Source organism: Poromitra crassiceps (genome assembly GCF_964638095.1).
Source record: "Poromitra crassiceps genome assembly, chromosome: 19".
NCBI classification, from domain to species: Eukaryota; Metazoa; Chordata; class Actinopteri; order Beryciformes; family Melamphaidae; genus Poromitra; species Poromitra crassiceps.
In genome coordinates this window covers 23,195,704-23,207,157 of record NC_139646.1, presented here as the reverse complement: position 1 = coordinate 23,207,157, position 11,454 = coordinate 23,195,704, and the positions used below count along the sequence as shown (strand labels likewise).

At 41.0% G+C, this 11,454-nt stretch overlaps 1 protein-coding gene across 1 annotated transcript; it reads right to left on the bottom strand.

Annotated features, from left to right (window-relative positions):
* Positions 1–4,371: 4,371 nt before the first annotated feature.
* Positions 4,372–4,704, bottom strand: LOC310793972 (snaclec stejaggregin-B subunit beta-1-like; the record flags this gene model as incomplete). The annotated part of the gene is made up of 1 exon (XM_083655853.1): positions 4,372–4,704. The coding sequence occupies one exon, from the start codon at positions 4,702–4,704 to the stop codon at positions 4,372–4,374; it is 333 nt and encodes a 110-aa protein (XP_083511979.1).
* Between the last annotated feature and the right edge of the window lie 6,750 nt (positions 4,705–11,454).

The following is an 11,454-nucleotide window of genomic DNA, read 5'->3' as shown; positions in this document are numbered from 1 at the left end:
AATAATTAATTATACACAGACAATAAATTATACACAGACAATAAACGTTTTTAAAACGTATGCATTGTTAAACAAATTATTTTCTACATTTGTGTTATTGTGGGAAGGGAGGAGAAAAACAAATAAAAAATTAATTTTTCTGATTATATTTTTTTGTTTCGTTTTTTTGTTTTTTCTTTCTTTCCCCTGTGGCTGAGCCTGTTTGTCTGTTTTGTCTTGTTTGTGTAAAAAAAAAAAAAAAAATTTTACATTTTTCTGAACGTGGCTTGCGGGCGCCACAGCGCCACGGGCGACTGGTTGGCTACCACTGATTTACATGATTCTTTTTTACAGCAATTCATGCATGCAATCAGGCCCGCGGGAAGTAGGGGTGCTGCAGGTGCTGCAGCACCCCCTAGATTTTTTCAAAAAAAAAAAAAAAAAAATTTTTTTTTTTTTTTTTTTTTTTTTTACAAATGTAATTAAAAATATTTTGCAGTGCACTATGTTCCTTTCTTGTTTAAGAATGTTTCGGGAAATGAAAATGTAGCCTATTTAAATAGAATTATCAACAATAACAATCAAGGAAGTTACATGCTTGGCTAGAGAAGAAGAAGAAGCGCGCATGCATGCACATGTTGTGTTGAACCAACCAACAACCAATACGAATTGTTTAATCTGGCAATAAAGAAATGTGAACTTGACATGCTATTTTAATAGCCTACTCAAAAATGCACCTCCCACTATACAGCAAAGAGAGGAGTCAATGTTTCTTGATATATGCCATTCAGATCAGAATAATTAGTCTAGTCATTAAGTTTGCTGATAATATTTCTATCATGTTAAGTCTGTGTCATGTTAACTGGTGCATTCAGAGCAAATAGGGAGATATAGAGCATTATCATTATGCTATATATCTCCCTCTTTGCTCTGAATGTGTGAGAAAAGGAGAAAATACTGAATAATTACATCACAACAGTATCCTAATGTTGATTTAAAATGAGATATTCCTCTAAATATGGCAAAAAAATGTAAAAAAAAACGCCCAATTTTTTTTCGGCGGGGCCCTAGCGGGCCCCACCGAGAGTCCCTTCCTCCCAGCACCCCCTGCTTAAAATGACTTCCAGCGGCCCTGCATGCAATAGTAGCAATATTGAAATAGCTCACATATCTTGACAATAAATCATTAATGACTAACACACCAGTCATGTTGTAACATATCACTTTATCTAATATGGATAATGTAAATATATAAAGAGCAAAAAACCACACCAGAGAAACCATGCAGCCTTTCAGAAGTTATAATTGCAAAGATACAGGAGAGGCTAAATGTATTCAGCCAACTGTACTTTGACTACCATGCTGCTTGTTAAAACTTAGTTGTCACAATGATGTGCTGCGCACTTGCCGCATCTCTATCAACCACATTATATTTCTACGGTTCATCTTTCTTTGCTTCAGCTTGAAAATCTGACAGTACACATCTAAGATTGGTGTGTTTGGAATCATGTCTTCGGGTGTAACAGCAAGTTGGAGAATTGTTTAGTGTTGGTGCAGGTTTTCGTGCTCTCCAGGTGCCTTCTAGTTTCTAAACTGAATCAAAAGGTGACTAGTACCTAGGCTATATTATACAATCAAGACAACTTAAAACTAAACCAATAAAAAACAAGTGAGCAACTTTAGCAAAACCTTGTCTCAGAGGCAGAAATGGTAGTAATAGTAGAAATGAATAGAGTAGAAACAGACTAAAGCATACCATACATACAGAGATATGACTACTTATCATAAGCACTTTAAACCAAATTTAACATAATATCTCTAAATTGAAAGAACTAAGTAACAGGAATGAGACTTAGTAGCAGATGAAGCTGAGTTTCTCCAGGCAGTCCCAGGTTTCCCACAGTCCCTCTTTGGTCAAAGCTCCACAGCGGTGAGTCCAGGTTGGACACAGGAGGTCTTGATCTTCTCCTTGGGACCAGGCCTGGTTCTCCAGAGGCTCCCCGTTCACCCACAGCCAGCGGTCTCCCAGGTAACGCAGGCCGATCCACACGCGCTCAGTGGTCTGGGGCTGAGCTTCTTGGATCTCCCTCTTGGCCAGAAGAACCTCCGTCTCAGAGACCAGGCTGGTGAGGTCAGTGTGATGTTCTCTGCAGTGCTCCAGAGCCTCCTCCCAGGTCTTCTTCTCCTCCGCCACCACCAGGTTCAGGCAGAAGAAAGGACGAAGATGTTCTGGGTGAAGGTCCCACCATCCATTGTTGGTCCAAACAACAGAGTACTCACCACCATTTGGTTGTCCAGAAGCCCAGTTTTGGTAGGTAGTGTATCCCCCTCCTGACCACTTCCAGCCGGTGACGTTGCTGGGTTTACTGTAGAGACCGATCCATGCTTGGTACTTGTGTCCAGCTGAAGCCTCACTGAGCCTGGCTTCATCTCTCTGACTGTTGATCGGGAACAGATCAGTGTGATGTTCTCTGCAGTAGCTCTGAGCATCAATCCAGTTCTTCTCCTCAGGAACATAAACATGCTTTCCGATCACACATGACACACTTGTAACTACGAGCATTGTGAAGATCACCTTCTCCATCGTAATGTAGTGCTGGATATGAAGGAGTAGGATGGCCCACGTTACTTTTAGCCACTCTTGTGTTATGCAACATGCAGAGCCAGGTGACTCCACCTTACAGCATGACATCAGGCTGCACGCCCCCCAACCACCACCTCTGCCACACAGCATTCTGGCCAGCTCCATCAATAACCTTCACATAAGAATGAAAATACATTTGCAATGAAAAACATGTATATACTGTACTTCATCATTATATATTATGTATTATCATCTTCTTTTATTCCTCTTCTTTAACCAAATGTTGCTTTTCTCTCAATTTCTTTCTTTTTCTTTTCATCTTGTAAGGTTGTGTGTTTTTGGAGGAGAGGTGTGGTGTGGAGATAGGAGGATACACCCAAATGTCAGAGATTGTTTGCATCAGGTGGAACCAATTATTCCATAAACAGCTGTAGGAATTACAATCAGAAAGATTGTCTTCTCCATGGTCATTGCCATGTGCCCCTGAATGAGGTTGCTCAGATGTTTCTGCTCTGTCTAGTGGAGTCACTGAACCCTCTGGGTTTATTTCCATATGGTTTGCTTCACACTATGTAATGGATCTTCAGGGTCAATTTAACATCCAAATAGAAATGCAAATAACTTGATCAAAAATCAGGACAAACATTCAACACAGTAGTTGGTTAGTGGAGCCAGACACTCCTTGTTTTTCGACATTTCTCCTGGAGAATCTTTATCACCGTACTCCCTCACCATATTAATCTTTATTGAACATTTGCATTTGTTAAAAAATATCAACAATAACCTTTGACTTTGTTGCATGCATGTTGCATGCATGTTGACTGAAAGGGCTACTTGTCTGACAACCTGTTGTAGTTGCTTATACACTTACCGATTACACGTGGGACACTTAAAGAACTACTCTCACTTTTTGGGAGTTTTTGCATGTTCACTGGAAAAAACGATCACAGACATGATTATATGGTGCCAATCCTCTTGTCACAAACTAGGTCAGGTGACCAATGGGCTAAACTCCAAAAAAGTCAGTGTGCAATCCTATAATAAGAAGTATTCAAGATTGTCTCTTCATTATACTGTAATGTAGAGTTTGGATGTGATAGAGAAGAATACATTAATTCTTCCTGCTGCGTCTGAGGGTCTGGGCATTCTGCTGTTTTCAACTCCACCATCTACTATTAAACAAACAACAAAAATAAATAAGAAAAATAAATTATCCAAATAAAAATGTGTGCAGTTGGATTTTGGATCAGATAATCCCAACAGTACTTTGCATTGCAAAGAATCTCGCCAGAAAGCTTGGCGGGATATTTTTTCTCCCTACCTGCTCCCTGCTCATGACAATCTATTTCCTATTTCTCATTCTCATTTCAACTGTTCCCCATTTAATGAATATAGTATGTGGGGTATATGTGAGTGAAGTATGTGCCTTTAAAATTATGTTTAATCTGTATCCAACACACACACACACACACACACACACACACACACACACACACACACACACCAAAGACCTAATTTAACATCAAGGTTGCACAGAGTTATAAATCCACAGTTTGCTTAGTGTTTTTCAGATAGTCCTGGAAACATTTGAAGTTCACTGGTAGTGACTTCATTCTGAGACTTCTCATCCTCTGAAATGAACAACAAAATAATTAATTTTGTGTAAGAGTAATATTTTAGTGGTGAGGAGCATGGCAATGAGTCATAGGTGTGATGTTATGTTGATTTGAACACATTCTAAATGTCTAGTTGACCAATCGGATTGCTTGGTCGGAAATACCTGTAATGTAATTCTCTTTGATTTAGTCTCAGTAGCAGATGAAGCTGAGTTTCTCCAGGCAGTCCCAGTTTTCCCACAGTCCCTCTTTGGTCAAAGCTCCACAGCGCTGACTCCAAGTTGGACAGAGGAGGTCTTGATCTCCTCCTTGGGACCAGGCCTGGTTCTCCAGAGGCTCCCTGTTCACCCACAGCCAGCGGTCTCCCAGGTAACATAGGCCGATCCACACGTGTTCAGTGGTCTGGGCTTCCTGGATCTCCCTCTTGGCCAGAAGAAGCTCGGTCTCAGAGCCCAGGCTGGTGAGGTCAGTGTGATGTTCTCTGCAATGCTCCAGAGCCTCCTCCCAGGTCTTCTTCTCCTCCATCACCACCAGGTTCAGGCAGAAGAAGCATCAGTTCTTTGTTTATTTTGAAGGTTATTTGGTTGATTGGCAGCCCAAGGTACAGTATGTCCGATGCATATCCACCTCCTGACCACTTCCAGCCTGTGAGGTCTCTGGTTCTCTGTAGAGACTTGTCCAAAACAAACCATGAACTTTCCCATTCATTTGCTGCTTCAGTCTCTCCTCATCCCTAGGTGTGGTGATAGGGGAGAGATCAGTGTTCTCTCCGGTACTCCTGGGCGTTGGGCCAAAGCATCTGATGCTGGACAGACATGCTTGCAAAATCCAAACTCCTCTGATACCGTTGCAATGAAGAGCAATTTCAAGAAGGTGATCTCCAGGGGGCATGGTGGTGCAGTGGTAGCGCTGTCGCCTCACAGCTAGAAGGTCCTGGGTTCGATTCCCACCTGGGACGCTGTGAGCGATGAAGGAGTGCGTGCCCGTCCGCATGTCCTCGAGTGCCCGCCGCCCAGGTGGGGACATAGCACGTGGGAAGATCACGCTATTCCAACGAGTTCCCCACCCTCCGAACAGGCGCCCCGAACGACCAGAGGAGGCACCGCCTCAGCGACCAGGATACTGCATGCTTTGGTGAGGGGTTGGGGGGTGAGGGGAAGGAAACCCCCAGGGGGCACGGGGAGAACATGCAAACTCCACACAGAAAGGCCCTTTTGACGACCCCACCCAGGCGGTGGGCACTCGAGGACATGCGGAGGGGCACGCACTCCTTCAGCGCTCACAACGTCCCAGGTGGGAATCGAACCCAGGACCTTCTAGCTGTGAGGCGACAGCACCACCACTGCGCCACCGTGCCCCATCCCTAAAGCCTTTTGACAATACAAAGGTCAATGGATTGGAAAAGTGTGGCAAAAGATTTGGTGTCCAGTGCGTCTATGGCAGTATACCTGCTCTGTCATAGACCATTTATGGTTGGATTGGGGCAGATCCACATGCGGGATGTCCCAGTTGGACTGTGATTGATAACGGGGTAATTGCCTGCAGCAGGTGTGTGATTCTAGGCACATATTGATAAATGAGACCGCAGATTTACTTATTGACAACTGTCTTCTTTTTTTATTGATGACTTTGGCCCTCCTCAGCCAGAAGATCCACAATGACCGCTCCTCTCATTTCCTATTCCCCTCAACACTGAGGTGACAGAGGGTGACAGCTCGCCATGAGGTCATGCCGTCTCCTGAAGGTGCAGGTGTCTGTCACTGGACAGCCTCTCTGCTGCCTGGCAGGACCTGGAGACTGAATGACGGGACAGTCTCAGAGAGACAGACACATGCTGGTATGGAAAGGGATGCAAATATCTGTCAGACTGACTGGCCTGTACTTAAATGACCTGCTGCTGCTTTTAGAGGTTTCAGCTTTACTGAAACACGGCTTCAATAATCAGTATTATCAATAATACTAGACCTAGAGCTGAAACAAAATGTAAACTACCAACCAAAGCCACATTGAAAACTAAGTCAAACTAATCTGAAATTGAAATGAAAATCACAACCTACATGAAAATGAGAACTAATGAATAAGCCCAAAATAATAATAACAACCCTAATGAGAGCCCGCTGGTTAGGATGAAAAACACAAAATGTGAATAGCCTGCTTCATGCTATCTCCTCAGCCCTTCAGTACCTGAGGTGCCCATATCAAGAGCCCCCATGTCCCTGTTGTTCCCTCCAGTCTGTAACAGAACTCCTCCTGTCCTGCCCTTTAGATGACACATTCACTGGGATCTTCAAGGAGCTCAGGCCCACAGTTGGAGCTCTCTGCACCATTGACGTTTTTTTTAAAGAAGCTCTTGCAAGATCAATTTAAAAAGAATTGTCATGCAATTTTTTGGTCATTTACTTTTTATTAGGTTTTCTTTTGAAGAACACATATAGAAAAAAAGCCAATACACATGTATAACTTTATATCAGAAAAATATGCATTTCTCAAAATATTCCTTTGGCTTTGTTAATATTATGGATACTAAGAGAGCTTTTGTAATTACATGGGATTTTCTGTGGTCCTACAGTAAACAATATTCAATGAAATTAGCCACAATAGACTATTGAAGGTACTTTTAGGCAGTTTAATTGGCAGTCCATTGGATCTGTCACAGCATTACAAGTTAGTAAAACTAGATACATCAGCTACCAGTGATGTTATCTAAGATAAAAACACAAACATTACTCACACTAAGTAACCTACAAGATTATGTGAAACCCATGCTTTATGATATCCCTTCACCATTCTACATGCACATGTTATCACTGTATTACTTATTACACTCTGACACTCAGTAGCAGATGAAGCTGAGTTCCTCCAGGCAGTCCCAGTTTCCCCACAGTCCCTCTTTGGTCAAAGCTCCGCAGCGGTGACTCCAAGTTGGACACAGGTGGTCTTGATCTCCTCCTTGGAACCACCAGGTCTGGTTCTCCAGAGGCTCCCCGTTCACCCACAGCCAGCGGTCTCCCAGGTAACGCAGGCAGATCCACACACGTTCAGTGGTCTGGGCTTCCTGGATCTCCCTCTGGGCCAGAAGAAGCTCGGTCTCAGAGACCAGGCTGGTGAGCTCAGTGTGATGTTCTCTGCAGTGCTCCAAAGCCTCCTCCCAGGTCTTCTTCTCCTCCACCACCACCAGGTTCAAGCAGAAGAAATTATTGTGACGATGTGGCTGAGAGTCCCTCCATCCATCGTTGGTGTAAACAACAACGTTTTCTCCATAAGACCAGCATTTAGGTCTTCTAGAAGCCCAGTTTAGGTATGTAGTGTTTCCCCCTCCTGACCACTGCCAAGCAGAGTCACAGTTGAGAGGGTCTTGGTGGAGACCGATCCATCCAGACACATCTTCACCTACTGCCTGTCTGAACAGCTTCTCACTACTCGCAGTGCTGATGGGAGACAGGTCAGTGAAGTACTTCCTGCAGTACGACTGAGCCTCCAACCAGGTCATCCGTTTCTCGATATAGACATGTTTTGCAGACAAACACCATACGCTCGAAACAAGGAGCACTCTGAGTAAAGTCGACTCCATGCTGCTTCGGTGTTTTGCTGCGAGCGACGAGAGATTGTGCAGTTTGCTCTTCTTTCTCTTGGGCTCTGTCTGATGGTCTGGGGGATCTATCTGATGTGTTTATAGACACGTTTAGACCAATAGCAGAGGCCTCCTTACTCAATCACGAGGCTGGAGACAGAAGGAACTTTTTGCATGTCTCTATAAACAAGACCTAAGACCAGGTGGAGACATTCAAACACCATCTGTGTCTCCCAAACAAATCAATCGCAAGATGGAAATCCAAAGCATTTTATTTTGTTTTGGTTGTTCTGTATTGTCTCTCCAGCAAAACTTGATCGCCTCTAACAGCCAATGGGGACTCAAAAAGAAAAGAAAAAAAGAAGAGAGAGAGAGAGAGAGAGAGAGAGAGAGAAAAAAATCAAGGTTCTCATGGGGCAAATTATTTTGTGTTTTTATTCAATGCTTAGGAATTGATTGATTGTCTTTTAGTCAGCATGATTGACTATCTACACTGTATCATAATTGGGTCAGGTTGGCAGATTATTTACAGGATTTGCTATATCATCAGTCAATGTTATATTCAATATTACATTACAAAATTTGAGATTTAATATTTATTTGGTGATCTTCTGTAGGATGGTTTGTGGAATATATTTTAATTAATTAAGTGGGACAATCCCACTTTTTACAGTGAGATGTGGTAAGTAAGATGAGTCTAGTTTTTCCAATGTGATATAATGTACTGTAGTCACACTAATTGAATTGTTCTCGAACGGCATGCTTGTATAGATGAGGAAGAAAAGAGTGAATTATTGAGTTCACACAGAAAGGGGGCTGTCAGTCAGGAGGCAGAGGCACTCTCCATGGTGCTGAGGTTTTAAGATCACAATATGGGTGAGACCTAAAGATGTCATATTCACAGAGATGCATGTGTTTCAATGTGTTCCCTCTCCTGTTGCTGCTACAGCTGAGTAGAAGCCACTGAATGCCGCTCCCACTGTGTTAAATGTCTCTAGTTTCATTGAGTCAAGGTTCTTTGCATACATTTGGAAGCGTCTTGAGCTGCAGTGGCTGGTCACTCTTTGCACATGCAATCTTTGACAGTAGAATATCAGAATTAAAAAAATTGAAAAGGGAAAATGATGATGAATATAGTTATAGTATTGGCCAAAAACAGTATACATTTAGAAATTGCTTTTGGTAAACTTGCACTTATTGAAGCCCACATTAACTGCCCCCCAAACAATTTTACAGAACGTTGCACCAGTCATAGTGAGTTACACAGGTTTTGCAATATGAAAGATGAAGGATGAAAGATAACTGGGCAATATCTGATAATCTGTGTGAGTCTTTGTTTACAATCCTATGTGCCTTATTTATACATATACTATACTATATATGTTTCTTATACAGTATATAAAATAGACAATTTTCACACACATATTATTGTATATTGTACAAGTAGTTAATGTAAATGTTTAAATGCACCCCGGGCCTTTGTTTTAGCCTGTGCATACCTTTGTGAGTACATTGAGAGCAACTCAAACCAGAGTCAAATTCCTTGTATGTGTACATACTTGGCCAATAAAGCTGATTCTGATTCTGAGGTCTAATGTTTTCCAGTATAGCAACAAACCCTACAGATGGAACCCATTGTATTGCTTCAGAAACATTTTAAACAATATTCTACTCAAAAGACAGCCTAACTATCCTAAATAGTTTTTTTTATTGCTTTTGTGAAATTTGCAAGGCATCAATGAAGTCACCAGAGTCCCCAGGCATTTCCCTAAACAATTTTGCTTAGGACATTTATTTCCATTTGGGAAGCCTTGTATAAACCTACACCGCCTGGCCATTTGACTACTATGTAAAATCAAGTCTCTCTAAAGCCTCTTGACAATACAAAGGCCAATGAATTGTATGGAAGTATAGCACAAGCTTTGGTGCCCATGTGTCTCTATGCAGAGTAGTAGTACTTTATTTGGCACATAGCAGTCAGTAGACTGAATTAATGATCAATTTAAAGGTTAAAAATCAAACATGAGCATAATCGTCACAGGTTAAAATACAGACATAAGTACGTAGCTTCAAATCAAAAGTAACTAATTACAAGTACTCAAATGACTGTAATTGATTAGCTGTGTGTACTTGTACTCTTTTGCAGAGATGGAGACTTGGGACTTGACACTTGGACTCAAGTTGCACTCAAGTCCCACACACAGTGACTTGAGACTTGACTTGAGACTCGTCCTCAAAGACTTGAGACTTGACTTGGATTTGAGATTTGGGACTTGTGAACAATCTTTATTTTTATTTTGTTTGTGTGCATTAACATTAAGAACATGTCTACTACTAATAATGTCAACTAATCAATGCTGATACTGTATGCTAATAGATAAAGGAGTGAGGATAATACAGTACATGTTTTGAATTCCTTAGTTTAAGCTATGCAGTGTTCTAAGTAGACCAGATGGCATCCAGCAGATGAGATGATAGAACACTCATGCATAAAAGACTTGAGACTTGACTTGGATTGGATTTGTGACCGAAGACTTGAGACTTGACTTGGACTGGAGCTCAAAGACTTGAGACTTGACTTGGACTGGAGCTCAAAGACTTGAGACTTGACTTGGACTGGAGCTCAAAGACTTGAGACTTGACTTGGACTGGAGCTCAAAGACTTGAGACTTGACTTGGACTGGAGCTCAAAGACTTGAGACTTGACTTGGACTTGCCCCTCAAAGACTTGAGACTTGACTTGGACTGGAGCTCAAAGACTTGAGACTTGACTTGGACTTGCAAAAAATGACTTGTGGGCATCTGCTTTTTTGAGTAACTGAGTGACTGACTTGTACTTAAATGACCTGCTGCTGCTTTTAGAGGTTGCACTTTTAGTGAAACAGTGATGCCCATTAATGAACCAACCCTATAGAACTAGAGCTGAAACTAGAAATATAATGAAAAAGCCCAAACTAATAACCCTATGAGAGCCCATGCTGGTTGGGATGCAAAACACAAAATGTGAATAGTCTGCTTTGTGCTATCTCATGGCTCAGCCCTTCAGTAGGCCTACCCGAGATGTTCATATCAAGAGCCCACTGCTCCATGTTCTTCCCTCCAGTCTATTTGTTAAAGAACATTTTTGCAAAATCAATGAAAGTTTATTATTATTATTAATATATCGTCCAACAACTTACACACTTATTAATAAAAAAGAACAACATAAAATAATATCTATGAAAAAAAATCTGAATTAACTTTTTTCTCATTATATCACAACGTATGCATGCTGTACTGTCTACTACTACTACTACTAATACTACTACTACTACTACTACTACTAATAATAATTCTATAGTTTATTTGGTCCCCAGACCACAATATTTGTTTGTTTGTTTGTTTGTTTTTTTGTAGAACTAGGTACGTAGAACTATATTTTTATTAAAATAAATGAATAAATAAATGAATAAATAAGTGAATAAATGAAAGAATTAATAAATAAAATAAATAAATAAATAAATAAATAAATAAATAAATAAATGAATGAATGAATGAATGAATGAATGAATTAATAAATGAATAAATGAATAAATGAATAAATGAATAAATGAATAAATGAATAAATAAATAAATAAATAAATAAATAAATATACTGCACGGAAGTATGTCATGGAAGCTGATTGGAGGAGTCTGAGTATAAATTTCACGTCATTTCCTTTTCC